The 27,301-nt window shown below is 37.8% G+C and overlaps 2 protein-coding genes across 4 annotated transcripts; one reads left to right on the forward strand and one right to left on the reverse strand.

Moving 5' to 3' along the window:
* Positions 1-3,580: 3,580 nt before the first annotated feature.
* Positions 3,581-27,202, forward strand: LOC129441041 (monocarboxylate transporter 12). 3 transcript variants are annotated; one of them, XM_073861053.1, is made up of 6 exons: positions 3,581-3,733; positions 5,591-5,820; positions 5,895-6,038; positions 6,319-7,098; positions 11,633-11,767; positions 27,075-27,202. In XM_073861053.1, exons 2-6 carry the CDS (start codon positions 5,619-5,621, stop codon positions 27,134-27,136), a joined length of 1,323 nt encoding a protein of 440 aa, XP_073717154.1. In that variant the 5' UTR covers positions 3,581-3,733; positions 5,591-5,618; the 3' UTR covers positions 27,137-27,202. The 3 variants fall into 3 exon arrangements, with proteins under 3 accessions (XP_073717154.1, XP_055056731.2, XP_055056730.2); XM_055200756.2 differs by lacking the exon at positions 27,075-27,202 and adding an exon at positions 17,199-17,332; XM_055200755.2 differs by lacking the exon at positions 27,075-27,202 and having other exon boundaries at positions 11,633-12,647.
* On the reverse strand, positions 17,193-21,740 carry mboat4 (membrane bound O-acyltransferase domain containing 4). Its single transcript, XM_055200758.2, has 3 exons — positions 21,405-21,740; positions 18,164-18,388; positions 17,193-18,084 (listed from the first exon to the last, which is right to left on the reverse strand). The coding sequence occupies exons 1-3, from the start codon at positions 21,530-21,532 to the stop codon at positions 17,193-17,195; spliced, it is 1,245 nt and encodes a 414-aa protein (XP_055056733.2). The 5' UTR covers positions 21,533-21,740.
* Positions 27,203-27,301: the final 99 nt, after the last annotated feature.

Genomic DNA, 27,301 nt, shown 5'->3' on the forward strand with positions numbered 1-27,301 from the left:
TAGCCACTATGTTCAAACAAGATTGTAACATTAGGGAGAAGGGGCAGAGTAATGATTTGGGCTGGAATATTGGGAAGCAAGATGGTAGGTCCCTTTAGGGTCCCTGAGGGGGTCAAAAGGACATCTAGAAGATATGTAGAGTTCCTAAAAGATGTTTTTTCACAATGGGATATGAAAAGAATCGTGTCTTCTGAAATAAAATGTCCCATGCTGCAAAAAGCACAACTGACTATTTTAATTAATATGGGCATAAAATAAGAAAGAATTCAAGGTATTACCACCATCATCCTCAGACTTTAGTCCTATTTAAGAGCCTATATTGTGCATCATTATATGAAAGATCTGTGAGGTGGACAGCACTATAATTCAAAACATCAACTTAGGGATGCAATACTAGCGTCTTCAATTGAAATAAAGACAATAAAGACTATATACAAAGACTATACTTATACATACAAGTTTAATCAATGGGAGAGTTAAAGTCATGTCAAAGATATGCTGATATATTATTATGTAACTTGTGTAAATACATTATTTATTTTACATAGTTTTTTTTTTGGACAATGTTTGTTTTGTGTCCATGCAGCACATTTGACAGATATCTATTTTTGGATCATTATTATACCATTATGCATTTGGTTAAAGTGCATTCTGCATAATAATTTGGAACAGCATATTTTGCATATTTTCAAAGTATTAAAGTATCTTTTGACATATTTATTTCCACACTGTCATATAACTGTTGAAGGTAAAATAAAATTTGTAAACTTACTGACTGTATTGGAAAAATACAAACAAAAATGGCATGTGCATAATAATCTGTATCGGCAGATAAAAGCATTTTATTTCACTATTGTACATCGTCCAATTGTTTAAAAACAGCTGATGATTTCATGACATAATACTTTGAAACAAAGAGTAAAAAGTAAAACTAGGTTTAACTTTAGATTAACTGATGTTGGCCTCCAGGTTGACATCAGCAAAAGAAGAAAATGGATTATTTTGACTATTTTAATGATGATGAAAGGGTACCACCAAAACCAGATAGGCAGGCAATTATAGACAGGAGCAACCCACTGAACGAGTTTGATGGAATTCACTTTCGTGATCGGTTTCGTATGTACAAACAAAATGTAGCTGACATAATTATTTTTGCTTGAAGGCTTTCATCTCACTATTTAAGGGGAAGGCTTATCCCTCCTTCCCTGCAAATACTGAATGAAGACTACAATTGCCCTGTATTGGTTTCAAGATTATTTTTATTTAAGCAAAGGAATTTTTAGGACACAGAACTGGACAGCATTTGTTGCTGCTTCATGTTTCTCTCCTCTTCCTTCATAGCCAACTCAATATGAAGGATTTGCATCTTTATTTCATGTTCTTCTTTTAAATGCTTTAATTTGTGCTCATGATAGTCCATGGCCAGTTTCTCGTGTATGGTCTGTCTCTTTCGGCCCAGATTAGTGACACCATCTTCCATCTTGTCTACCTCAGATGTAGTGGGATGACATGTACCCTCTCTCAAGCCCTCCAAGCTTATGTGGTCATCTGAAAAATGATGCATTAGAGAACAATACTTGAGTTGAATTCCTTGCTTATTTTTGTTTTGGGAATATAGGAGATGACGGACAGCATTACATAATCACTGAAGCCTGAGGATGGCACATGTTGCCTATTAAATGAGGACAGGTGACCCATCTGAACTGTCCATATGGTCATCATCGGGGATACCTTCCAGGGGTTGCTGGCTATCAAGAGGGCACTCAACAAGTCTCCCATGTCATCTGTCTCTGGTGTTTCCGGGGGTCCACCACCAGTCTTGAATCGTTTCATACAAGCAGCAGCATTTGTCTTCTTTAATTGAATTTATGTTTTTCCAGAAGATCTTAGAAAGATGATCATTTAGAAATTATGTTAGTAATTATTATACGTCTTTAATTTCTAATTTACAGATATGTTTGGATCCCACTGTGTGTGCTACACAAAACAAACTTTAAAGGTACACTCCACTATTTTTGAAAATTGTTAATTTTCCAGCTCTCCTAGAAAACATTTGATTTTTACTGTTTTGGAATCCATTCAGCTGAGCTCCGGATAGTGGTACCACTTTAAGCATAGCTTAGCATAAGCCATTGAATCTGATTAGACCATTAGCATCACGCTAAAAAATAACCAAAGAGTTTCAATATTTTTCCTATTTAAAACTTGACTCTTCTGTAGTTACATTGTGTACTAAGACCGACGGAATATTAAAAGTTGCGATTTTCAAGGCAGATATAGCTAGGAACTATACTCTCATTCTGGCGTAATAAGATGCTATTGTCCCAGACAGGGGGGGTAGGGTTTCATATTTTATTGAAGCTTCCCTGGGTTCTGCCAATGATTAGCGGACCCCCACCTGCTGTTAGCATTCCTGTTAGCATAGACTTCTTTTTTTGAAGCGCACGATGCAAAGTTCGTCACAACATGTATGTAGCTTGTCTCGTGTGTGGTTTGTCATTTCAAAATATGTGTTCTGCGCTTTGAGAGATCGTGTGTGGATCACGTCTCCAGCAGGCACTTATTTTGACAAAACACGTGATGCACACAGGATCTCTCCACACGCATGACACATATTTTGGAAAAGGGAACCACACACGTCACAATCCGAACACTTATTTTGAATTAGCGCATCCTCGGAAGAGCAGTCACGAGCCGCCACTGATCAGAATACTTACTAAAATTTGTTTCTTTTCACGCTCACCGTCTGTGCAAGATTCGGTGGGTGATTTAGATTTCTGTAGGCACGGCTATTAGAAGACTTACAATTGTCAGACAGGTTGCTCACGTGACATCTACGCCATCAAGCTCAGTTTGAGTGTGTGGCTCTGCGCAGTACGCTCGACCCCCAGGAAGTGCGTGATCCAATTGACTTGTCTCCGTTGAATCCAATGGGGTCGCTGTGTCCATTTCTTTTACTGTATATGGTCCCAGACTGTATTTTACAGGAATCAGATCTATTTTTAACCAAAAGTGCTCACTGGTTGTTTTTAAGGGAGCGATGAGCAGCTCATTTGCATTTTGGTACACACATAAAAACAGCGACTTTTTGCTCCCACCCAAATAGGGGCATTTTGGACATGTATAATAAATGATCTGTGGTGTATTTTAAGCTGAAACCTCACAAATACATTCTAGGCACACCTGAGACTTAAATTACATCTTGTAAATATTGACATAATAGGTGCACTTTATTATCATGTAAGAAAATTTAGCAAGGCCTTAACTTTAGGAGGCCTGAAATGTAAAGAATCCTGGGCATGGTGTTGTGTTTATCATTAATACAGGGTCTGGGAGACTTTTTTATTTTTTACTGTTATTTTGACATTTATATACCTGTTTTAAATAAAATCAAGGTAATAATCAATGTAGGAAAGAACAAAGCGATCATTCCAGTATAAGTTATTATGATTTCAATGACACGTTTTGGCAAGTGACGTCTAATTTATAATAGGAATAAATACATTTATAATAGTTCGTGAAGCAGAGACATATTGACGAAAGTGCGTCCATAAGAAAAAGACGGGTCTGACACAACACCGCGTTGCCCTAAGGGGCGTGGCCAGCACTGCCTCGAGGTTATAAATAGAGCTCCGTTATATGTCATTGCTGCTGCTGCTGCTGTAGTACGTAAAAAATATGAGGAGATCCTGAGCAAGGACAGACAAGAGAACAGGGTTCTCATACCTTTCACGTGAGTGTACTTTTGCATCTTATTTAATTTGAAGAAACATCACACCAATCTTTACGTATAGATATTAGTTTATGATTGTCTTTTTAAAACAGCAGCAATAATTAGAAAATTCACAATGCCGTGAGCAACGTACACCAGTCTATATTGTACACCATATGCATATAAAATACACAAAACATACCCATAGCCTATTCAAAATAGACTTGAATTTCAGCTCTCAGGTAGTATACATTTCTAGTTATGAGTTTTACGAATTCCACTTTCTGACTGGATTTTTTTTATATTGAATAAACATTGAAATTATTAAGTATATTAAACGTGAATTTAAGGTTATAATAATTTACTTATTTCAGTGAAGACGATGCACACATGCGATTTTTTGTAAAGATACTGATATTTGACACTTGCTCACTTATTATTGTAATTAAAACAGATGTTTGCTATATCTTATGCTTTAGCCGATAAGCCAATGATTTTGAATTGTTTGGAAAAAAATCAGCCGATAAATATTAGCGGCCGATACATCGGTAAAAATATAATTGCTGCTTCATAGCCTATATGTTGCGATATTTCGATTTCTCAAAATTTGCTTTTGCTCTGCACAATCTTCCTTAGGGCTGCACAATATTGACGAAAATGTGATTTAACTATAGGCCTAACAAATTTTTTTAAGTAATTAAACATTTATTACAAAGTTATAGCAAATTGCGATGTGCTGCAGTATGCTGCGTTACACCATGTGATATGTACATTTTGCGATATTTAAAAAAAATCTGTATGTCTTCCAGCCCTAGGCTGCTTCGAAACCGCCTACTTCCATACTATATAGTAGGCGAAAAGAAGTAGGCGAGGCGAGTAGTATGTCCAAATTCATAGTTTTCGAAAAACTGTAGGTGAAAAGTACCCGGATGACCTTCTTCCGGCAAGATCCCGAAGTGTTCATTCCATAGACATTATATACATAGACGCCTTAAAGGCCCTGTCCCAAATGGCACACTCCGGACTTGTGGTCCTCCTCAGGTCCACACTTTGATGACATCATGTAGTGCAGACTTAAGGGACCCTTGATGCGAGTCTACGTGGGTGCACTGGAGTAGTATTTTGGGACAGACTTGAGCATCATGCCGGAAATAGGTAGAGAAGTTGCCCATCATTGACCTGATTGGTCTGATTGCTCTTTCGCAAGGACTTCTGGGTTGGTAAAATGCGTGAAGCCTGCTGCAGTATTCGCTGAAGACCTCATCAATTGTGAAAAGGATGCGCTGATAAGCACACTTCAAAGCGTAAAAATGACAGATGGGACACCCTACGGACTCGTAGACTAACCGAGCATGCGCAATTTAAGGCCACGAGGCGGAAAGTCCACATGAAGTGCGCCATTTGGGACAGGGCCATAGACTGACGCTGACTTGTATTAGCGAGGCCGCCATCTTGGATAGGTCCCCAATGCGCCTGCATTTATTTCTACTGAGAAAGGTGTATCGACAACTACAATAATCATAACTTCCCAAATTTTTTTCGGATTTCCACACGGTTTGGTTACGCGACAGTAACTTTAGTTACAATGACATAATATTATAAATGGTAAAATATCCCAAATTATAGTTCAGTCTTACTTACGTAATTCGATGCGATCTGGTATTAATACTGCGCCGGATATTGCAACCGTTAGATGCACAAAATACGGGCATAGTTGCTCGCTCTCCGTTGACTCTGATTGACTCGGGTGCTAGCGTAGAGTGAGGAGACCCAATCAAAATTATTACCTCATTTCAAATAAAGTAATAATAGACTATTTTATTCTGCCGACAATTTCTAGACTTGTAAATGGAAATGATTTGCGACAATGCTTTGCAGAGGGTGGGAACAGGCTGACAGATCCAGAATGGACAAGCGTTTGGTCGATCCACCGGATGGTGGCTACGGTTGGGTTGTGGTCACCTCTGCCTTCTTTATTATGGGCTTTACCGCTGCTGTCCTGAAGAACTTCGGCCTGTTCTTCCTCGACATCCAAAGACACTACAGCGTTTGTGCCAGCACTACTTCATGGGTGACCTCAACCACTATTGCAGTGTTTCATTTGGGAGGTGATAAGATCCCTTTTAAAATTATCTTAAAATGGACTTCCTGTGTTTTGGTGATGTCATGCTTTGCTGTTTAGCTCCTCTGGCTAGTGCTCTCAGTATGCACCTGTCACAGCGGACAGTCATCATGATTGGAGGGATCCTGGCTACTTCAGGGATGGTTCTTGCTTCTTTGGACCTCAGCCTGCCATGGATGTATGTGTCTATGGGTGTGCTTCAAGGTAGGCTTGTTGGTTTGAATAATGTTGGCATTTTAGTATGTTTTTATTCACTGATTTAAAGATATTATGTCAAATCCCTTTAAGCATTCTAAACATCTTTTGGATTTATAATTGAGCAGCTCAGATGCAAAAGCTGCTAATGATAATAATGACTGAATGCTTTTGGAAAATCTGCTTAATCCCATCCTCTGGCCATTCAGAAATACTGCTTTGTTGCCAGAATGCGCCATTTTTCAGCAAAGTCCTCTAATGATGATTTCTCTCCCATGTTGTGATCTAGGGCTTGGTATCTCATTATGCTGGATACCAGCAAACAGCATGGTCAGCCATTATTTCAAACACTGGCGTCCAGTCGCCTATGCGGTCGCAAGCTCTGGAGAGTGCGTGTTCGCCATGATCTTCAGTCCGCTCTTCCAGTGGCTCATCGAGATCTATTCGTGGCAGGGGGCCGTTCTTATTATTGGAGGTCTGCAGCTGAATCTGTGTGCTTGTGGTGCTTTGATGCGACCCCTTCCACCAAACTCAGTCATGCAAAACTCTTTGCAAGACAAACTGTTGTCGGACTCCAAAGATCAAACAAAACCACCAGTCACTTTCCAGTGGTCTTTGATTCAGAGGCCCGAGCTGCTGCTATACATCGTGTTTGCCATCTTGGCTGCAGCTAGTTTCTTCATCCCCCCTTTGTTTTTGGTACCCTATGCCAACAGCCGGGGTATGGAGCAGTACTGGGCCGCCTCCATCCTGTCAGTGCTTGCGTGTGCAGACCTGCTGGGTAGACTTATGTGCGGATGGCTGGCGACCCTGCGGCTCGTGAGGAACCTGCAGCTGTTGACCGTGGTAGTAACGACTGGAGGGGTGGTGCTACTTCTGTTTCCCATTGCAGAAAGTTACTGGGGCATTGTGGTCTTCTCCTCGCTTTACGGTTTCTTGTTCGGCTGTGTGGTGGCCATCCACGTGACAAGTATTGTGGATATTGTTGGACTGGAGGGGTTTGACAGCGCCCTAGGGCTCTTCATGCTGTTACGAAGCTCTGGAGGATTTGTGGGACCACCTGCTGCAGGTGAAAGTTACATTCTTCTATAGATTTCATGTTTAAGGTGATTTTTGCTATCTTCAGCCAAATAGTTCCGGTTCATCCCTACCTTTTTACTTTGCAAATCATATAAAAGTAAATATTTTATATAAATGAAATCAAACATTTGAATCAATTAGTTCACAATGTGATACATTTTGGCTGTTAACTATAGTTCAAAAGCAGTGTTGGAGGTAACGCATAACTACTCTGAAGTACAAGTAAAGTAACGCATTACTTTATAAATGTAGACATTAATATTTTAGTTACTTTTAAAAATAGTAATTAGAGTTTCAGCTTAAATGCAGGATAGGCAGGAATTATCTAAAAAAAACTTTTTTACAAATTTGTTTAAACTGTCTTTATATACCAATACGTAATTAAATTGTAAGTACTCTGAAAAAGAGAGTATAAAACTCGAGTGTCTGTAGACCTCTCACCACTGTTTTAAACACAGCCAATTATTTCCATTCGGGACGAAACAAATGATTGGCTTGCGCGACTATAACTCTCTCGTGCGACCATGGCACCACCCCTGTTGCTATGGGATCTGCCCACACATGCGCACACCTGATTGATTTGAACGTGCACGAGACACTCTAGAAGGAGCAAAAGAATGGCAGAGAAAGTGCATTCAGAACTCACAGTACCTGCATATCCAGTCAGCAAAGGCAAACGCGGCAAAACAAGGAATAAACGAAGAAATCAAACGAGATTAAATACACTCGATTTTTATACTCTCTTTTTCATAGTACTTACATTTTACTTATGTATTGGTATATAAAGACAGTTTAAACAAATTTGTAAAAAAGTATATATAATGTACTTAATTAAACTAAATGTAGAATTACGCACTTTCATACGTGCGGCCTGAGCGGAAACAATTTGCATCAGAAAAGGAGATGACAGGCCAGAGCTTGAAATTTTTGCAATGGAAATATGCGGTTTCTGAATGCAGAACTTCTCAGTCATAAAAAACACAAGAGATCAAGTCTCAGCCATGTAAGAAAAAGTTACGCAAAAGTAACTTAAAAGTAACATAAGTATTATTTTCCATAAAAAGTAACTAAGTAATGTAAATTAGTTCCTTTTTGGGAGTAACTTAATATTGTAATGCATTACTTTTAAAAGTAACTTTCCCCAACACTGTTTGAAAGTTACAAAATATATCATAGTTATATAGTAAATCTTTATAGTATATAATATTGTAAAAGTATTGTGTGTTGCCCATCTCTTTTAACTCTTTCCTCGCACATTACAAGTTATTTTGTCAAATAATGAGTCCTTCCAGAAAAACGCAGTTTTTTGTGATTGTTGCGGGGAAAAATCCTTGATCTTGCGGCACGTTTTCTTAAACAATGCGATAGAATGTGCTGGATAAATTTATACCTATATATATATATATATATATATATATATATATATATATATATATATATATATATATATATATATATATATATATATATATATATAATTCCGCTATTATCCACTAGGTGGTGCTCTTATCCAACTTATAAAACACTTAATCATCCACTGATTCAAAAACAATAAAAACTCTGAGTATGTGTTGATCATCATTAAACAAATCTCCTTAGCATTATCAAAATTTTGTATTTTTGAAAAACTTGCCCATATTTGAGAGATGATAAAAAGAGAACAAATAAAGATAGTATAAAATGTTTTTTCATTATTGTTTGAAAGCAGAGGCTTTGTTCTTTTGTGAAAATCATACAAAATGCTGCCGCTGACTGGCAACTTAAAAAAAAACGCTGGCGTGGAAAGAGTTAATAAGGTCATTAGTTGCCGTTGGTAATTAGGTGACAAAAGAATAAAAGTCTACAGCAGTAAGGGGTTGTGCACACCAAAACATTTAAACGCCGCTGAAAACGCCTGGAGGACGTCGAATGCCAGCTGTTTTTTCAGCCGAGCATCGGCTTTCTTCAGCCGAGCCCTTTGGGAGCTGTGATATTTGAGCTGTGAGCCGGTTGGTTGCTGTGGTAATGTCACGCCCATCCTCCACTGTGATTGGACAGCCATCTGAGAACTGACATTGACCAGCGGAGCTTTTCACCCAAAGTTGAATATTTTTTACAGCAGAGTGCTGGTTTTCAGCGCGGAAGAAAACCGCTAACTGTTAAGTTTTTTGAAAAATGCCGAGCTTCCATTGGAAACAATTGAAAACCAAGCTTTGGTGTGCATACCCCCTAACTGACAAAAGATGAATGACGTAAACCAGAGTCGTATAATAATAGAGTAACGACACTCACATAGACGTCCGTTGTAAGAATGGAATGCGGAAGTAACAGCGTGTCATGTAGTGACGCATAGTTCCAAACGCAGCACTGAAGCCCATTCATTTCAATGGCACCTGCTGGTAAATCGATGAAATTACCGTTTCTCTTTACATTTTCAGACATTTTATGAATATAGTCAACAGTGATATTTTATGAACTCTGCTGTACGTAATGATTATCGTTAATAATAACTAGAATTTTTTTTATATTTTAATGAGTTGTGTATAATGTGTGAATAATATAGATTTAATGGTTTAATATTTTATTACTGGTGGCCATCTACTTTATACTTATCTTTTTTATATATATTACGAGTAACACTAGGGGGCAACAGTGACAAGCTAAATGCCTTATAAGAAAGTCACACTGCTTCACAATGCTGCTATGTGTTTCATTGTGTTTGGTAAGTAATACAAGTGATGTATCCTCGAAAATCATATATAATTATATTAACATTTAATGTGTACTATAAATACAATTAAATATGAATTTAGTGTGTTTCTGTTATGCTTCACTTTTACAAATAACCACGTTGGCGATCTTTTTTTGTGATTTTAATATAGTAAAAGTGTAGGAATAATGTTTTTAGCAGATTGATAGCCATTTATATAGACATATTTTTGCTATAAAAATAAAAGATAAACTGTGTCGCTGTAGTTGGTATAGATAACCACAGTTATCTTTGGGTCATCATTAACTGTTTATCTTTATTAACTGATTTACTGTATTTCCATCACTCCCTAGTAAAAAAACCCGTTATAAACATATGAAGTATAGTGATCAATTCACATTACAAGCTAATATTTACCTAAAATAGCTGAAAACCTATGCAAACAGATTGACAGCCCTGCTTGGTTAGGAACTGTAGAACGTTACATGAATCACGTGACCGCGCGGCAGCGAGATCAAAAGGTGTGTTCGACTTCATGCGGCGCTGCGCAGACCGATCGGCGGCTGACTTGAAGCAGTGCATTCCAGTTAGTATTTTTGTCCGACTTCAGCTGGCGCTGCAGGCACGTGACTGTGTCATATGGTTCTTAAGTACCGCGAGAGCGATTCGAGATCAGCCGCCTGAGTTAGCCAGCGCAGTTCGCGAAGAGGAGCTGCACGGGCTGTAATGGCCCTGTCCCAAATGGCACACTCCGGACTTGTGGTCCTCCTCAGAGTCCACACTTTGATGACATCACGTAGTCCAGACTTCAGGGACCCTTGATGCGAGTCCACGTGGGTGCACCGGAGTCGTATTTTGGGACAGACTCGAGCATCACACCGGAAATAGGTAGGGAAGTTGCCCGTCAGTGTGAACTCCTCCCTTCCTTCGTCTGATTGGTCTGATTGCCCTTTCGCAAGGACTTCTGGGTTGGTAAAGTCCGCGAAGCCTGCTGCAGTGCAAAGGAGGCGCTGATGAGCACACTTCAAAGCGTAAAAATGACAGATGGGACACCCTACGGACTCGTAGACTTAGCGAGAACGCGCAATTTAAGGCCACGAGACCGAAAGTCCAAATGAAGTGCGCCATTTGGGACAGGGCCAATGACGACACAGCTGTTTCACCATTGGTCGGATTCACCACATGACAACAATCACGTGTGTTTCGTGCTTATTTTCACGCCCTCAGTTCCACAAATGCTCACAAATCTGTATTTTTATAACAGTTAAAGCTCTTTTCATGTAGTCGCGATGTTATATTGTGTCATCTTCATCAAAATAAAATGGAAATAGAAATGAAAAACGTAGACCCCACTTCATTGGTATTTAAATAATTGATGCTTATTTTGAACTTTATTCTTGTAAAAACAGATTATGTAAGCCTCTTCAGTTCCACTCATGCTCATACACGGACATTCAAAACAGTATAATTCACTTTTTATGTAGTTTACATCTTACAAATCATGTTTATTGCGATAAAGCAAACAAACGGCACGTGATCAGCCATGCCTGACCTAAATGCCGCAAACTACGGGAAGCACAGCGCGTCCGACTTCACGTCTCCTTTGTTTGTGATTATCTGAAAAAGCAATATTTACATCTGGGATAGCATGTGGGTGAGTAAATTATGTAAAAAAATCATTTTTATTATTTCTTTAATCCACATTAAATCATAAGATCACAGAAGTTCAGCATGAGTTGTTTAGCAGCTTAGTTTCTCAAATAGCGATGAGGCTCTGGTGTCTCTCTATCTCTGTGTTACAGGACACTGGTTTCATGTTTCTTTTGTATTACAGGCTGGCTGGTGGACTGGACCAATGACTTCAGCGCAGGTTTCTATTTGTCTGGCATCTGTCTCGTCCTCTCCAGTGTATTCGTGGTGTTTGTTGACAGACTGGTGCAGAAGAAAAAACTCTTTGTCAAACAAGCAGGTTTATATACTGACACCACAGATAATTTAAACAACAAAGCAAACCATACAGATGCATAATGGTCAATGAAGACAATGTAGATCTACCTTATATTATAAACTGTGGTTTGTTCCGTTTTGTCGTAGTGCCACCTAGTGGTCAGACAAATGTTTTACACGCACATAAGTAACTAACTTTAGCTGCGGTTGACACAATTGTAAGGGTTTCGTTGGAGTCTTGAATCTATGCAGAGTTTTGCCTTATTTTTGCCACATTGTGTTTGTCTATTGTTGTGACCTAGATGAGGATCAGATCACATTTTATGGCAAATCACAGTAGAAAACCAGTTCATTCTTAGGGGTTCACATACTTTTTCTCTCTCCACTGTATATTTATTAATGCTTTTACTTTGGAAATGCAAACCTAAATTATCTAGAACTATTAACCTTTAATTCACCCGAAAATAAAAATAGTTTTATTCACTCGTGCCACTTCAAACATGATTTAATTTTTATGTGCTAAACGCATATGAGCTGTTTTTTGTTCGTACAGTGGAATGGAGCGAGGATCATAACATAAATGATGTCATCATGACTGAAGAACCAATGAGGTCACTGTGTTATCATATTTGATTAGCTCTGTATATATGAGATGCTCTATACACTGCAAAAAATTTTACTTGAATTAAGTGTTTAAGAAAAAAGAAATCTTATTTCACAATTTTTTTTCTCACCCCATTGGCAGATAATTTTGCTTGTTTTAAGGACAATTTCACTTAAATTGTATATTATTTGTCTTAAAACTAGACTTATTTACTTAGGTCATTTTGCTCATCAAGAAAAAGCATCTTAATTTAAGAATTTTTAGATATTTCTACTGAAAACAAGACAAAAATACTAAGTAAGAAAGTCATTTTTTGCAGTGTAATATAATTTAAATCTAAAATTTCAGAATTTGTTAATCATACACCGCAAAAAATTACATTTTTACTTGGTATTTTTGTCTTGTTTTCAGTAGAAGTGTCAAAAGATTCTTAAATCAAGATGTATTTTCTTGATGAGCAAAATGACCTAAGAAAGTGATACTGGTTTTTGGACAAAGAATATACAATTTGGGTGAATATGTGCTTGGAACGGGCAAAGGTATCTGCCAATGGAGTGAGAAATTTTTACTTGAATTAAGTGTTTAAGAAAAAAGAAATCTTATTTCACAATTTTTTTTCTCACCCCATTGGCAGATGATTTTGCTTGTTTTGGGGACAATTTCACTTGGATTGTATATTGTTTGTCTTGAAACTGGACTTGTTTACTTGCGTCATTTTGCTCATCAAGAAAAAGCATCTTGATTTGGGAATTTTTAGATATTTCTGCTGAAAACAGGACAGGGATCCTAGGTGAGAGGGTCATTTTTTGCAGTGTACAAAGTGATTGTATTGCATCAGCAGACTTCTACACACCAGTATTGAACCTTTAAGGAAAGTATTAATACTCCTATCTAAAAAGTCCTATCTACTTATAATTGTCTCATTGGAATTGTTTGACCTCGTCGTGATGATTTCAGATCACCACAATGATTGCACATCTCTCTAAAAAACACAAGGGGGAGCTGCAGCACATATATAAACGACACAGTATCAGATTACTTTTAAAAATGTGTTATGTGTATAAATATTTACTGCCAGATAAACCTTGCAAAAGATTTTTTTTAAATCACAACAATCTGTGAAAAGTATTTCTTAAACAAAAAGTAATGTATGAGAATTAAATGTCAAAGCAATAAACAGCCAATTAATCGTCATAATCTTAACACTTTATTAAACAATTAACTGTCAGACAAATGTCATAATCGTGACAACCCTAATCTAATTGAGTAGTAAAAACTGATATAAAACCAAATATTTCCAATAAACAATTAAAGCTGGCATCAACTGTACCATACATTTACCATGCAAGTTTATAGTGGCTATATTGAGCATTGCATTTTAGTATTTGAATATACCAACTGATTTACTACTGGATGTCTTATGTCCTGTTTGGATCAGAAAATCTAATAATGAGTTGAAAATTACATCATGATTAGATACAGGTTTGTCATTTATTGGGTCACCCGTCCCTTTAAGAATGTGACCTCATTGTTGCCATATTTTAAAGCCCTAACCTATTGACAAACTAAAACTCAGACATGACATTCTGAGATCCTCTTCCTGTTCTTGAACGGGTTACATGAAATTAGCATCAACAGGCATAATCATGTATAGACAAAAATTCAGGGAATGTACAGTGTATGAAAGCAATATGTTTAATCTTGTTTTTCTGTTTCTATATGTGAAAGGTGAAAACGAACAATTGTTTTATTTTACTTAATTTGTATCAGCTAATTTAGTCAGGTTGATTTACCTCTGCGGGCACACTGCCAGCGACTTTGTCGCTGCACTGTAAAAAGTGAAAGTTGGGTTAGCTTAAAAAATTACTTCAATTGGTAACACCTAAAAGGTTAAACCGTTAAAGTTTTAGGTTAAAAAAGCTTACAATATTAGTTTTTTTTAGGTTTATAACTAATGAGATCATCTGTAGCCACTGGGTGTCAGTATGACTCCAGAAAGAGTTGATCTTCAGTCATACAATACAAATACAGTACACTACCACACCAGTTTATTTTTATTTCTACTTTTTTGGAATAATAGTTAAGTCATCTTGAAAATTATGTAGTGACCAAATGAATGCTAAAATGTCCTGCTTCAAAGTTTCAATACTTTTCTAGGTTACAACTCTCAACATTGTTGACATTTTCTCTGTCACATGAAGTGCCACTTGGATAAGGCAATACTGATGCAGAAATTCAGTCAACATGTCTATACATTTGATTTGTAGTGTATGGTTTTTCATTTGACATGTACATAATAACATTTAATAAAAAAAATGTGTCTGTGACAAATTAACACTTAAAGGGACACTCCACTTGAAAATAGGCGCATTTTCAAGCTACCCTCGAGTTAAGCATTTTATTTTTACCGTTTTGGAATCCATTCAGCCAATTTCCGGGTCTGGCGCTACCACTTTTAGCATAGCTTAGCATAATCCATAGAATCTGATTAGACCATTAGCACTGCGCTAAAAAAAATAACCAAAGAGTTAGATATTTTCCTATTTAAAACTTGACTCTTCTGTAGCTACATTGTGTACTAATGCTGCGTTTACACCAGTAATTCTCAAAGTGTGGTCCGTGGACCACTAGTGGTCCGCCAAAAGATGACCTAAACTAGGCAAGTGTTTATACAATCGTCACTTATATAGTAGATTTTTAATGCACGTGCAAAACTGTGATATCAGTTCTTGCCTTTCTGTTTTAATAACGTAAAAATGGATCGGTGGCTAAACCAAAGAGGAGTCAAAAGAAAAGATCAAGCGTCAACTGAAAGCAGATAAAATCCACAGATCTATTAGTTTTGTAGTGTAGTTTTTGTTTCATGTGTAAAATCCCTAATTTCATTGATTTTGGACATTAAGGGGAAACATTTTTTCCAGTATTTTATTGTTAGTTACAACCATAGACTTCATATACCCACCACCTCAGTTTTAAACTAATGGCTCTTTGGAATGACATTAAGTGGGACCTAGGCTGTTATGGTATGTTTAATTGCAGTTTTTTTTCACATGTTCAGTCTGTTGTTCATATTATGTCGCAACTCATTTCACATTTACTTTTTCAAATGAAATAAAATTCATATAATAATTTCTGAACATAGCATTGCATTTGTTTTAAAAAATTCGTTTTTGACTTGAAACAGTTGCATATTAAACTTAAACTTAGCTTATCCTTCCTATTTTGTTGTTTTTTGGGGGAGTGTTAGAGTGGGATTCTGTTAGGTGGTCCTCAGAAAAAAATTGGAAGATAAAGTGGTCCTTGGGCTGAAAAAGTTCGAGAAACACTGTTTTACACCAACCACGTTTCAGATGTCAAAATCGCATCTACCGCTCCTAGTTTGCCGTTTGAACAGTTTGAATGCATTCACGCGTCTACAGCGAAGTAGACGCGTGGAAAAAGCAAGCATTTGCTTGCATCAGAGGCAAAATTCGCTTCTTGTGGGAGGGGCAAGTGCTATGCGGTTGTCTGTTTGCAGGATGGCTGATGTTGATTGTGCATTTATCGAGAGAGTAACCGGTTTGTGGTCACCTTACTATAGGGGGAAAATAAACGGCGCGGGTCGATAAACATCACGTGACTCAAAAGTGAAATGTGTATTTACAACTTACCAAGTTGCCCAATGTCCTCACTATTCCAGGCGAGGTCCTTTTTATTCCTGTTTCTACAGAAATAAGAACTTGTGTCCTATAGCTCCGGGTGACTGCTCACGGACAATATCAAGCCTTCATGCTGAATTTGTGACTCCAGCAAGCAGGCTCCTGATTGGTTAACGTGGTGCAAAAATCCGCCAAAGTTCACAATTTTCAACTCGGGATTCAGTCGCAAATTCGCGTCAAACGCAAAATGCACAAAAACACCATTCGCGCGTACCGCGAAATACGCTTAATTCGCGCCATTCACACGAACTAGACGTGCGAATGAGGTGGAATTGCGTCTGCAGCGCCGAACACCTCATCCGTAGTGCGAGACCTCCAGACACGCGTCAACGCGTCTTCACATTGACTTAACATTGAAATCACTCTCGTTTGACGCCTCTTCCGCAGCTGGTGTAAACGCAGCATAAGACCGAAAGAAAAATAAAAGTTGTGATTTTCTAGGCCGATATGGCTAGGAACTATACTCTCATTCTGGCTTAATAATCAAGGAAATGCAACAAAAGCATTTTCCCAAAATATGTTTTAAAAAAAGATTTACTCATTCCATTTGCTAAAACACAGAAAAGTTGTAGCCATAGTGGTTGAAAACATCCCCAACATAATATAAGGGTTAAAAAAATTAAGAAAATGTTTGAAACGTGGAAATAAAGTGCCTAATGCTGCGTTCACACCAGCTGCGGTAGAGGCGTCAAGTGCGAGTGATTTCAATGTTAAGTCAATTTAAAGAATGAGGCGTTAAGCGCAGCGCAGTAGACGCGAATCCGTCTAATTCGCGCAGCGCAGTAGACGCGAATCTGTCTAATTCGCGCAGCGCAGTAGACGCGAATCCGTCTAATTCGCGCGTCTAGTTTGCGCAAATGACACAAATTGAGCGGAAACGCACAAGTTGAAAAATCGTGCTGCGTTAACCAATCAGGAGCTTGCTCTAGTACTGACTGTTACGAATATTCATTAAGAATAAAGGTATTGGGTAGGGTAAGGGGTCTCTATAGGAAGGATTTTTATTCTCCCATTAATACATCTATTTAATAATTTTTATAAATATAATCATTTACACTTTGTGTAATTATTGGATCCTGTTAATCTACAAAAATACTGAGGTGCATCTAATTCCTATTCATATCATTTATATTCCTGTTTAATTCTCACAGGATCATAATGAACAGAACACTCAGGAATGGAAACACAGCGATATATGAAGAACAGAGAAATCCGACTGACTTAAAACTTTGTAGCTCTACACAAACAACAACACATGCAGTGGTGAGTTGTGTAAAGGCCCAGCTTAGACACACATATAACCGCTTCCTCCACGGGGAGGTAAGCTTCGGTTTCAGGAAGCGATGTAACTTGTAGTCACCATGCACGGTGGCGGCCCACATGAGAAAACCCAGAATCTGACCAGGATGAAGTCCGTGCCACCAAGCCGAGAACCCAAAAGTCACGAGGAGCGGAGATGTGTTGCACCTTTGGAAGATTATTCTCCGAAGCCACGCCGCTGTGGTTCTGTTCCACTCACGAGCAAACACTGAAGGTTGACTCGACAATTCAGTCAGCCATGGGTTGCCGTCAGACATCCCATCCCATGATGGTTTTCCGGTGTGACGGTAACTACGGAGACCGAAGCCTGCGGCATTGTTAACGCACTCGCTTACTTTCCAGTGTGCATAATAGTTCATTTTCAGTAGCAGGGCCAAGATCCAGATCCCTAATATCTCTCCTGTGTTGGATTTCAGGAGCATATGTAGAGCATATTTAATCAAAACTAAAACTAAAACTTGCAATGTTTTCGATGCAAGATTACCTAGACAGGACGCTAAGGGTGGAGTCTGGCTCATTCGCCTTACTGACTCCACAAATGTGTTGAAATCACAAAGCGGTCCTCCGAGGAGAGATGGAAAATAAAGAAAGTAGCTCAGAAATAAAACGAAGATCCCTGAATGGTGATCAATGCCGACTGACCCCTTCTGAAGATCCAGAGATAGAGAAGAAACCCTCTGTGTCATCAACATCAGAGCAGACACTGCCAATAAAAGCCTGTATGTGATAAAGCAGAAGAATTCAGATGGCAGATTTTACCGTGACATTTTCGTATAGATTTTTTTTTAAATCAAACCTGGAGTCAGGTGTCTCTTGCAGCCAGTATTGCTGGTACTGTATGCACAAATGCCAAAACGTTTGCCAGCACATCTGCAGTCCTAAAGTCCACCGATAAATTTGCGTTGGGTCCAAAAATCGAATCAGCAGAAGGGAAAAACCAGCACTGATAAACAGCAGAACGCTGTATGGACCCATCGTCAAAGCACCCAGGAGGAAGCCACCCAGGGCCAAATAGATAAACCTTTCAGGATGAGATGCATGTCAGAAATTTTATTTTACAAAGTGTCATGGTAAGAGGGCAACATCTTTTAAAATAGCATAAGCGACAGCATGCATTCTTAGATCACACAGAACGCGTTTATGGCAGTGACAGGCGTCATTTTTGAATGATTTTCTATGAGGGTTAAGTGTGATGTTTATCCGCACCGAACGTCTTGCGTTTTTACACTGGTCTTTTTTAAAGTGATGAAAAAAGGTGGGCATTTAAGTGCCTCTCCTCTCTTTCGATTGGACAATGGAAAAACACAAATGACGTCGGGCGCTTTTCCGCTTTGAGTGCTCCTTCAAAAACGAGTGTCGCGACAGGCAGAAAAAACTGCATAAACAGCGTGTATACCGCTCACTGCCCGTAGAAAATCATTTACAAAAGGCGTCTGCAACCATAGATATGTATAATAAAGGCTAGATGTCTTACGGCGGGATCTCTAACGTCATCACCTGACGGCCATCTTACCACAGGGAAGCTCGCTCACTCGTAGCATTGAGTTTTAATGGTGCATGTACTTTTAAATGACCATAACTTGCTCAATTTTCTACCGATTTTCAAATGGTTTGGTTTCTTATAAATATTATTAACATGGCTATAATTCTTCATTTTTCATGTTTCTTCGTGTTACAATCTTTGACGTTTATAACAAACCATTTAAAAATCAGTAGAAAATTGAGCAAGTTATAGGGCCCTATTTTAACGATCTAAGCGCATCGTAAACACACAGCACAACGTCTAAATGGGCGTGTCCGAATCCACTTTTGCTAGTTTAACGACGGGAAAAATGGTTTGTGCGCCGAGCGCATGGTCGAAAAGTGTAGTTTTTTTTTTTTTAATGAGTAATGGGAGTATTTTGGGCGTAACGTGCAATAAACCAATGAGGGTCTCAGCTCTCATCCCCTTTAAAAGCCAGTTGCACTGGCGCTATGTCTAATCTCTATTTAGATGACGGACTTTGTAAACTGAAAAACTAAGCGGAGGAACAAGATCCCCAGTTTAAGATTAATATTAAATAATTGTGTTGATTTTCACGTGTATTGAAATTGTTATTTTTTATTAAAACCTTTAAAACCCGTTTTCTTCTAGTCATGGAAGTAAAAAAGCAGGCTTTTAATTGCTTTAAATGTATGGCTATCCAATATCATAAAAAATTATTTACAAGTATGTTAGATACTGTAAAAATACTTTATTTGTAACAAACAGGAGATAAAGAATTTACAAACGGCTCTCCGCACCTTTCAGCACTTGGACAGCGTCAGTTTTTTTTAAGCATTACTTAAAAATGTTTCTCATCTCACCATATCCACAGGTACAGAGTCATCATATACAATAAATCGGCGAGGTAGCATTAAAAATTTTTTTTAAAAACAGATGCATTTGTTTAAAGCAAAGCATTTATTTACTTACCAGGCTGCAGATGAAGCAGCTCTTTGTGCCTTTTAACGTCTTATAATCGGTCCTCATTTATGTCCAAGAGACTCAATAATAATCTTTTACATTCAATCCTTTAATCTTTCATTTTAAAAGCATTTTTGTGCAGCTGCACATTTATGTGTGTGATAAGCAAACCTGCGTTGTCGTTCCATTTATGGAGGCATATTACTAATGCGCTCTTTAAATAGCAAAAAACATATTGCGCCATTGACTTTAGACTTTAGAGCAGGTTTTTGTTGGTCAATGGCGTAGTCTATTTTAGTTGCCTCAAAATAGCAACGCGCCAACAATGCGCCTGAACACACCTCATTTTTACATCAGAACGCCCATGGGCGCAAAAATGGGCGCAAATGCATTTGCTATTTAAACAACGTGGCGCTTTGGCAATTGTCATTTTTGGCAAGAAAAATAAAAACATGCACTTTTAAACCACAACTTCTCTTCTTCCTCCGGCTGTGTGACGCGCCAGCACGACCTCACGTAATTGCGTAATGACGTAGAAAGTTCACGTGTTACATATATAAAACTTACTTTTGCAGACCATTTTAAACAATAAACTGACACAAAGACATTAATTGGTATCATTCGACATACAACAATGTTGAAGTGGTCCTCTTTCTCCACACTTGTAAACACTGGAACGTAGTTTCACATTCGTCATCCGTGACCTCTTGACGTGATGACGTATTACATGAAGTTGCGCTGGTGGGTCGCACGACTGGAGGGGGACGGGAGGTTGTGGTTTAGGGGTGCATGTTTTTTGTTTTTCTTGCCACAGATGGCAGTCGTTTCGCTAGATAAGTCATTTAGAGTCCTTTAAAACTGCATTAAGACTGTTAAGTGTTGGGGTCCATTAAAGTTCATTAAAATTAGAAAAATCCTGGAATGTTTTCCTCAAAAAACAAAAGACATAAATTAGTATCATTCCACATACTGTACAACAACGTCGGAACGGTCCTCTTTCTCCACACTTGTAACACTGGGGCGTGAGGTCGCGCTGGCACATCTCAGGACCGGAGATAGACGAGAAGTTGTGGTTTAAAAGTGCATATTTTTTATTTTTCTTGTCAAAAATGACAATCGTTTCGCTAGTCTAGATAAGACCCTTATGCCTCGTTTGGGATCGTTTAGAGTTCTTTGAAACTTCGTTAAAAAACTGTTAAGTGTTAGGTGTTGAGTTCCATTAAAGTCCATTAAAATGATAAAAATCCTGGAATGTTTTCCTCAAAAAACACAATTTCTTCTCGACTGAACAAAGACAGACATCAGCATTTTGGATGAAATGGTGGTGAGTGGATGGTCTGGATTTTTTTTTTTGGGAAAATTGACTAATCCTTTAATTTTTTTTAAATTAACTATTATTTTTTATAGAATTAGCTCAACATTTTTAGGCTACAAGGTAACTTACTTTTATAAGTTGAACCAACAAATTTTTAAAGTGTAATATTAAAGGTGCTTACAGTAAATCACAATTCTTTACATCGATTTTCCCCAAAAAACTATTCAGTCAGTAATAGGACTAGCACCTTTAATTTTAAAAGTGTGTCATATATACCTGTTTACTACTGAGAGACGTCCACTTCTAGCCAAATAATACAACAGCAGAGCGAAAGGAATGTTCAGAAACTGGTAAAACAGCTGCAGGTTTCCATCCAAAAGTACCCAGAGAAGATCCATCGCCATGTGGTAACAGTCTGAGAGTATCGTGTGCTAAAGAGTGTTATACAGTATATGGATGAGTCTATTATTTCAATCTCTTATCAGCTGAATGTTTGATCGCCTTGGGGTCTCTCGTCCATTTGTTTGATCTTTGGAGTAAAATCTACATCCAGATTCCAGTCATGCATGGAGACACAGAAATTCAGCAAGTCAACGCTGTGTACTTATTTCCTAAATGCAATCTGACAGTGGCAACCAACTCACGAGCAAACACGAGTGTCTTCTCATTTAAGTGTAAAGAATAAAAAATACATACTGCATGTTGTTTAGGATTACCTTGCAAAAGGTTTGATACATCCACCGACAGAAAATAAGTGATGACCGTACTTGTTTCAAACTCTCATGCACTCTAAACTACAAAAATGTTTTTAATAACACATTTTGCAAGCATTAAGCAACATACAGGAACAGTGTCATTTTTAACATTATGAATGATGTGCTTAAAAGTACAAATGTTTGTTTAAAGGACACATATTACACCCATTTTTACAAGATGTAATATAAGTCTCATGTGTGCCTAGAACAGTGGTCACCAACCCTGTTCCTGGAGACCCTCCTACATAATTAAGATCCAACCCTTAAATTTTTAGGTAGCTGTGAAAGCTTGATTAGCAGGTTCTCATGTGTTTGGGGTTGAAGGTGAACTCTGCAGGAAAGTTGATCTCCAGGAACAGGGTTGGTGACCACTGGCCTGTGTCTGTGACTGTGAGGTTAATTACGCCACAGATCATTTGTTATAAAACTGCAATTCATTGACTGGCCACTAGAGGCTGGCTCCAAATGGGAGTCAATCCCCATAGACCCCCATGTTAAAATGCCTAATTTTACAGCAGAAAATAATATGTTTACAGCCTGGTACAAAAAGTGTTTTAGTCTATATAGCTAAGTTTGCCCTTCATGACAACTGTGAGAGGGGTGAATTTTTTTTGTAACTCATCCTTTAAAAGCAAGTATAGGTCTCTGCTTTTCCCAATTTTGGGGCGTTTTCAAACTGAGATTAGGCGTTTTAACCATCCAATCAAAAAAGTATGGAAGCCCTGAAAAGCCATACATCATTGTTTTTAACACCTATTTCAGTTTGAAAGCAGCCCAAAATTGGGAAACGCCTATTTTTGTTCCGCAGAGACCTCCTGTTCAAAAATGCATTTCAGAATCGCCCACTCAATTTGAGCCAATCAGATAAAGAGGTGGAAAAACACCTATTTCAGTTTGAAAATGCCCCAAAATTGGGAAACGCCTCTTTTTGTTCTGCAGAGTCCCCAGTCTCATTTAAAGCCTTTAAGGAATAGTCTACTCATTTTCAATATTAAAATATGTTATTACCTTAACTAAGAATTGTTGATACATCCCTCTATCATCTGTGTGCGTGCACGTAAGCGCTGGAGCGCGCTGCGACGCTTCGATAGCATTTAGCTTAGCCCCATTCATTCAATGGTACCATTTAGAGATAAAGTTAGAAGTGACCAAACACATCAACGTTTTTCCTATTTAAAACGAGTAGTTATACGAGCAAGTTTGGTGGTACAAAATAAAACGTAGCGCTTTTCTAAGCGGATTTTAAAGAGGAACTATATTTTATGGCGTAATAGCACTTTTGGGAGTACTTCGACTCGCCTGAAAAGTCCGCTCCCCTTCTCACTCTCATAATGGGAGAGGGAGGGTGTTACTGCGCCGAGTCGAAGTACTCCCAAAAGTGCTATTACGCCATAAAATATAGTTCCTCTTTTAAATCCGCTTAGAAAAGCGCTATGTTTTATTTTGTACCACCAAACTTGCTCGTATAACTACTCATCTTAAATAGGAAAAACGTTGATGTGTTTGGTCACTTCTAACTTTATCTCTAAATGGTACCATTGAATGAATGGGGCTAAGCTAAATGCTATCGAAGCGTTGCAGCGCGCTCCAGCGCTTACGTGCACGCACACAGATGATAGAGGGATGTATCAACAATTCTTAGTTAAGGTAATAACATATTTTAATATTGAAAATGAGTAGACTATTCCTTTAAAGTTCTGCATAATTAAGGGCATGGCCACTTGATTGATGAGCGAACTGTCACTGCTGTCACTAGAGACGAGCTAGGCGGGCATGGTTTCAGGAACCAGCCAGCTCAGTTTCACCCACGTCCTGCTTCTTTACCCATTTTTGGTTATCCGCAAGTGATGGGCGGTGACACGCGGCCAAGGTGGCTACGGCAGGCACTGCCTACTATTGGCTTCAAAAAAGCTCTTTACAATCCTATGGGTGACGTCATGGACACTACATCCATATTTTTACTGTATATGTCTAAAATGCTCCTATTTGTACCTTAAACTCTTTCCCGCCATTGACGAGTTATCTTAACAATTAAGAGAAAATATTTTCCTGCCAAAGACGCTTTCCTGACAACTTTTTATGGTAATCTGTAATTCCACTATTATCCACTAGATGGCCCAATTTATAAGTAACTGAAGCAAAAAATAATTTAAAGGTACAGTGTGTAATTTTTAGAAGGATCTCTTGACAGAAATACAAAATAATATACAAAACTATATGATCAGGGGTGTATAAAGACCTTTTATAATGAACCGTTATGTTTTTATTACCTTAGAATGAGATGTTTTTATCTACATACACCGAGGGTCCCCTTACATGGAAGTCGCCATTTTGTCCAGCCATGTTTCTACAGAAGCCCTTAATAGACAAACTTTTTTACTAAGTTGTCTCCGACGATGTCCCGTGGCGGCTAACGTAGCTTCTCTAAACGTAGTTTCAAAAGTAAGTGGTGAGCAGTGGACTAAGCCGTTGGTTACAATGTGCAACCTCACCACTAGATGCAACAAAAATGTACACACCGCACCTTTAATCAATTTTGAACAAAAATGCAATTATTCAAGCTTTTTGCTAAAAAAACTACCCATATTTAATAGGTTATAAAAAGAGAACAAATGAAGATAGGATGAAACTTTTTTTGCTTGTTTGTTTGAAAGCAGAGGGTCTGTTCTTTCATTTGATAAATTTGTGTTTATATTTTTATAGAAGAAAATTTTCTTGGAAGGCATTTTATAAAACTTTTGTAAAAATCACCAAAAATCCTGGCGGCGGGGAATTGGTAAAAGAATTAGTCAGTTTTCTTAAAGGAAATCCAGATGGTTTGCTCGCCACCATGTCATCCGGGATGTTGATGTCTTTCTTTGTTCAGTCGAGAAGAAATTATGTTTTTTAAGGAAAACATTCCAGGATTTTTCTCATTTTAATGGACTCCAAAGGACGCCAACACTTAACACTTCACTAGACTTAACATTTTTTTTAACGGAGTTTCAAAGGACTCTAAACGATCCCAAACGAGTCATAAGGGTCATATCTAGCGAAACGATTGTCATTTTTGACAAGAACCACAACTTCTCGTCTATCTCCGGTCCTGTAATGTGCCAGCGTGACCTCACGCAATACGTCATCACGTCAAGAGGTCACGGAGGACGAATGCGAAACAACACCCCAGTGTTTACAAGTGTAAAGAAAGAGAACCGTTCCGACTTTGTTGTATGTCGAATGATACAAATGAATGTCTTTGTGTCAGTTTATTGTTTAACATGATCTGCAAATGTACATTTCATATATGTAAGGAGTGACCTTTCTACGTCACTACGCAATTACGTGAGGTCGCGCTAGCGCTTCACAGAACCGTAGATAGACAAGAAGTTGTGGTTTAAAAGTGCATATTTTTTATTTTTCTTGTCAAAAATGACAATCGTTTCGCTAGATAATACCCTTATGCCTCGTTTGAGATCATTTAAAGTCCTTTGAAAAAAACTGTGTTGAGTTAAGTGTTCAGTGTTGGGTTCCATTAAAGTCCATTAAAATGAGTAAAAATCCTGGAATGTTTTCCTCCAAAAACATAATTTCTTCTCGACTGAACAAAGAAAGACATCAACATTTTGGATGACATGGTGATGATTAAATTATCTGGATTTTGTTTTTTAAGAAAATTGACTAATCCTTTAAATGCAAATAAGCTACAGCACCTCACTCCCTTACCAACAGACAGTGAGTGCTTTCGGTTAAAAATACATTTGATTCCTGTAAATACAGTCTGAGACAATAGTATATTTAGCCGCATTAGTGCTACAGCTTGCCAACAAAATTAACCAGTCAGTCAGTGGCTGTGGGCGGGGCTTTATCAGTGTGACGTCACATTAACAAGATACAAAACAGTATATCTAATGAGACTAATTTGGATAAAAAAAGAGAGGGTGGATTTTCATTTTCATTGTAGGGTTGTTGTGTTCACACAGTTAATACACATTTATTTCCAAACTGGAAAATTTGGAATTTAAATATGGATTTTGCATAATATGTGCCCTTTAATGGGTAATTTTACTCATAACCAGTACAACAATAGCTTCGGTTACTAAAGTCATGCAGTTTTTTCAATATCTATTGCCTGATTTGGACTGTTGCATGAAATTAAACTAGAGCATTGGAAGAGCATTGTGTTAGCAGCAGAAAAGCTCATGGTTTCGAACCCAGGGAACACAAACGTGCTGATAAAAAAAATTATATCTTGTAATGCTTTAAAAAAATTGTAATTAACCTTATGCTAGGTTGTTTTAACCAACATAAACATTTTGTGGATTAATTTAACCCGAAGGCTTTGTTCATCCCTTTCAGACCCAACGCTGGGTTGAAACTAACCTAGCATTTTTAAAGTGTAAATCGCTTTGGATAAAAGCACCTGCCAAATGCATAAAATGTAAATATTAATGTAATAAAATACTTTATGGTGCTTATTTCACCATGCACCAGTCGAAAACCTTTTGTTAATGTCAAATTGTATGTTGAAAAAAGTCAATAACAATTCAAATCAAATTTATTTCTACAGCACTTTTCACAACTTGCATTGTTGCAAAGCGGCTTTACAGAACATACAGAAGAAACAATTTAGAAAGAAGGAAAGAGAAATTATACAAACAGGAAAATGATCAAATATATAGAATACAAAAAAAAGGACTAACCCAACCATCAGGTAACCCAAAAAAATGTTTATAATAATGACCCAGTAATGGATTAAAACAAGGTTAAATTGCAACAAGGTTCGTTCCTTTTTGACCTGATAAAAAATAACTCAAAAAATCAAACACTTTCTGGCTACATGTCCATCTTTACATGAATATGACACACTTTAATATAAAAACAACAAGGACCAACAAATAAACAATCACTGCTACACATTTCACTACTCTTTTTAAACATAATTATCCAAACATCTCTGAAGATTTTTATTATCCTTAAAATATATATAAAAAAAACAACCAAACCTGTTTGTAAAAGGGTACGAAAAATATTCTTGTTTTTCATCACATTATTTTACCCATTGGCAAAAGCATGTTCTTGCTTAAAGCAAAATATTACAAAACTGAAGCAATATTGCTGAAGCAATAGCCTATGTAAAATCTTGCATCATTTTGCTTCTTGACTAAATATAGCATATAATTAAATATAGCATATTTATTTCAATTGTGTTTAGACATTGGAAAACAAGACGACAACAAAAAAACAGAGCAAGAAAATATTGCAACACAACTATAAACCATGTAAAGGCAACAAGCAGGTGAGTAATGAAGCGCAAACACGAGACTGAAATTAACACGGGTACGAGCTTGGGGTTTGTCCCTGCGTCACACAGATTTCCCTTATCGATTGGCTGCAACGGGAAGGCGTATAAAATAGACACTTTTTCGGGAATTTCACAGA

The sequence above is a fragment of the Misgurnus anguillicaudatus genome, chromosome 22 (assembly GCF_027580225.2).
Source record: "Misgurnus anguillicaudatus chromosome 22, ASM2758022v2, whole genome shotgun sequence".
In the NCBI taxonomy this organism is placed as follows: domain Eukaryota; kingdom Metazoa; phylum Chordata; class Actinopteri; order Cypriniformes; family Cobitidae; genus Misgurnus; species Misgurnus anguillicaudatus.

Coding starts and splice junctions, on each gene's coding strand:
- LOC129441041 (XM_073861053.1), top strand. CDS start 5,619: ATGGACAAGCGTTTGGTCGATCCACCGGATGGTGGCTACGGTTGGGTT. Junction 5,821..5,894: donor TGCAGTGTTTCATTTGGGAG/GTGATAAGATCC, acceptor TTTGCTGTTTAG/CTCCTCTGGCTAGTGCTCTC. Junction 6,039..6,318: donor GTCTATGGGTGTGCTTCAAG/GTAGGCTTGTTG, acceptor GTTGTGATCTAG/GGCTTGGTATCTCATTATGC.
- mboat4 (XM_055200758.2), bottom strand. CDS start 21,532: ATGGCGATGGATCTTCTCTGGGTACTTTTGGATGGAAACCTGCAGCTG. Junction 18,389..21,404: donor CGTCTCTCAGTAGTAAACAG/GTATATATGACA, acceptor TCATCCTGAAAG/GTTTATCTATTTGGCCCTGG. Junction 18,085..18,163: donor CAAGAGACACCTGACTCCAG/GTTTGATTTAAA, acceptor TATCACATACAG/GCTTTTATTGGCAGTGTCTG.